The 3,238-nt window shown below is 45.2% G+C and overlaps 1 protein-coding gene across 1 annotated transcript; it reads left to right on the top strand.

Annotated features, from left to right (window-relative positions):
* The first annotated feature begins 1,686 nt into the window (after positions 1 to 1,686).
* On the top strand, positions 1,687 to 2,067 carry LOC138190572 (uncharacterized). Its single transcript, XM_069134316.1, has one exon. The coding sequence runs from the start codon at positions 1,687 to 1,689 to the stop codon at positions 2,065 to 2,067; it is 381 nt and encodes a 126-aa protein (XP_068990417.1).
* Positions 2,068 to 3,238: the final 1,171 nt, after the last annotated feature.

Here is a 3,238-nt window from a genome sequence, read left to right as displayed (position 1 = left end):
TCACCGAAGCGACCCGCGCGAACAACGAGCACGGGAGCGGCCCCCTCGGCCAACCAGCCAGCCACGCGCCTGCCCCGGGCCGTACAATTTCGTAGCGACAAGGTGTGGAACGAGAACTTGTGCATGAATTGCCATCGTCTCCGGTCACCGGTTTAATAGCTGTCCGGACCCTTCGCGGATCTTTAGCTATCATTGCGGATACGACGACGTGTATTCGACCGATTGTCCGCGGTGCTCGGGAAACCCTGACGGGCAGCCTCGTTCAGTGTCGACGCGGCGCCCCGAGTGGAAGGCACCACGGCATTGCGTGGCGTCGAGAGGGAAATCGCGACGTGCTTTCCGATGCAGACCATGGAGTTCGGCCAACGCTGGTTTTTGCGGATATGTATCGGGGGTACATGGATCAGCGCGTTGTTAGACACCGGCTCATCGCGAACATTTCTTGGAACGGTCGGACACCAGATCGCGTTAGAGTACGGACGACAAGTAAAATCACCCAGCTGTACTAGTGTCGTATTGGCGAACGGATCGGTAGAGGCAATAACCGTCGAAATAACGGCGTTCACGATCCCAGGTCGCGGATAATTCCAGTTCGTGCGAATGGCATACGGGCTTACCGGAGCCCCAGCCATCTTCCAGCGGTTAATTGACAAATTAATTACTCCAGATATGGAGCCGCATGCCTTCGCGTATCTCGACGATATTATTGTAGTGACCACCGATTTTCGTTCGCACGTAAAATGGCTATCTCGCGTTATCGAACGGATAGAGTTGGCTGGGCTTACCATTAACTATGATTGACTATGCCGCAGCGGTATACAACGATTTAACACAAGCACAAAACTTAAAGCTTCATCGTCTTATGAATACCTGTATTCGATTTGTTCAAGGTTATATCCCTTGGCAAACTCCAATAACGCCATATCGTTTGTCCCTTGGTTGGCTTACTGTTGAGAATAGACGATTATGCATTATTGCTACTCTAGCCTACACTGTGATTTCTTCAAAAAAACCTACGTATCTATTTGATCTTTTTAAACTAAGGGCTGACACTGAGCAGAGACGTGTTACACCACGTTATCCTTCCGCGCCATTATTGATAAATGTGGCACGATCTAAGAAGCTTGATAACTCGTTTCACTATGTTGCGTCGCGTTTTATAAACTCCTTGGCAGATCGCAACATCATGTTTGACCTTTAAGGTCTTAGTGGCTTTGAATCAGAAGTGCTTACAAAACTCGTTAAGACTGAAGTTGATCGGTGGCGTTTTAGGGTGGAGCAAGACCCAAACTTGATACTGAACCCGCTACCACACGACAGTGTCTTAACTCATCTTTTAGATATGTAGCAGTACCTTTTTTGGCATAAGTTGTGTCACTTAGTTTTAGTTATTAAATGAAATTGTAACCGAATATAAAATACTTTGTGATATGTATACTCTAGAGACTGTTTCTATTACTATGTTACTATGCTTACCGAAATTAAGAAATCTGCTGATATCTAAAAATAAACAAAGATGTTATAGTTAGGATTATACTTAAAATTATAAAATTATAAAATTGTTAAACTTAGCATGTAAGATCTCTTGTTAAATTTGAAGATATTTTTTTTTTTTCACTACATGTATAAATCTTATATTATGTAAATTACAAATAATATTGCTAATGTACTATCTTACTGGGCTGTATGGGGTTGTACCCCATAGCCTTAATAAATTTATTCAATCAATCAATCAACCCGGAAAAGTCCGAATTCTGTCGTAGCGAAGTCCGGTATCTAGGGTTCAAAGTGAACCAGAACGGCCTACAGGTCGATGCCGACGAGGTGGAACCTATTCTAGAGTATCCCGCGCCGAAAAATCTACGGCAATTGAGGCGATTTTGGGGTATGGCTTCGTGGTATCGGAAATTCATCCCCGAGTTCGCGAGTGTGGCGGAGCCCCTTACCCGGTTGTTGCGGAAAGATAAGAAATGGGGCTGGGGTAGCGAGCAGGAAACGGCGTTCAAACGCATAAAAGCGGCGTTGACGTCGGCTCCGGTTCCAACGTGTCCCGACTTTGAGCAATGAGTTCGTCGTGCAGACCTACGCGAGTAGTTTTGGTATTGGCGCCGTCTTGACACAGACTATTGGCGGAATTGAGCGTGTGATCGCGTACGCGAGTCGGACCATGTCGGACGCGGAACGTAAGTATTCCACAACCGAACAGGAATGCCTCGCGGTCATTTGGGCCGTCAAGAAGTTCAGCGCGTACTTGGAAGGATATCACTCCACAGTGATAACCGACCACGCGAGTCTAAAATGGTTGCGGGAATTGCGGAATCCGACAAGTCGGTTAGCTAGGTGGGCGCTCGATTTGCTCGAGTACGATTGCGAAATTAAACATCGAAAAGGAGGAATGCACCATGTGCCGGATGCCTTATCGCGGATGTACGAAGATATTACCAGATATTACCAAACATTAATCCAAATTCCAAAGTAGAGACTGAGAAAGAAGAACCCGCACAGACTTTAAATCTTGAGGTGTGGAACCAGCATGGATACTTGGCAACCATATTCGGTCCAGATGTAACTCACATTCCAGAGATGGAGGTGAAAGAATCATTTCCGGAAGGGTTATACACAGGCACCACTGAAGACACCCACAGGACGTACAAGTATAAGGATTCTTCGTCAACTTTATCTATTGTTTCTCCACACCCACTATCGTTGCACTATCGTCAACTTCTACCTATTAATTCAAGTCCTGTCCTTCCTTCATATTTTCCTTTGATTCTTCAACGTTTCATTTAAAATAAATTCAGTGTTGTGTGCCCGAAGTCACCAACTAAGGTAGGGCTTCTGCCTCTGTATTGTATCGTCACGAAGTTGCTCATAATTTCTATTCTTTCTCATGGTATTCATCGACTTTGTGTGGGTCGTGGTCCACGGCTTAGAGTTGCAGTCAGCTGCCGTGTGACTGCATGATTTCGGTCGTCAATATTATATTTATCGTTTCTTGGTTGCATCGTGCGATGCCGGTTTTGTGTGAATCATGGTCCACGGTTTAGAGTTGCAGTGAGCCGCCGTGTGACTGCATAATTTCAGTAATTAATGATTTTCGTGTCTAAGCGACCTCGTAACTGCCGAATAATTATTTCTTTTGTTTTCATGATCGTTCTGATTATTTGTGAATTACTATTAGCCTGCTTCTGTACTTTCGATGGTATTTTGAGCCCTGATGTCTTTACGTTTCATTTCA

The sequence above is a fragment of the Neodiprion pinetum genome, chromosome 3, assembly GCF_021155775.2.
Source record: "Neodiprion pinetum isolate iyNeoPine1 chromosome 3, iyNeoPine1.2, whole genome shotgun sequence".
NCBI lineage: Eukaryota > Metazoa > Arthropoda > Insecta > Hymenoptera > Diprionidae > Neodiprion > Neodiprion pinetum.
This window is presented reverse-complemented; position numbering and strand designations above follow the sequence as displayed.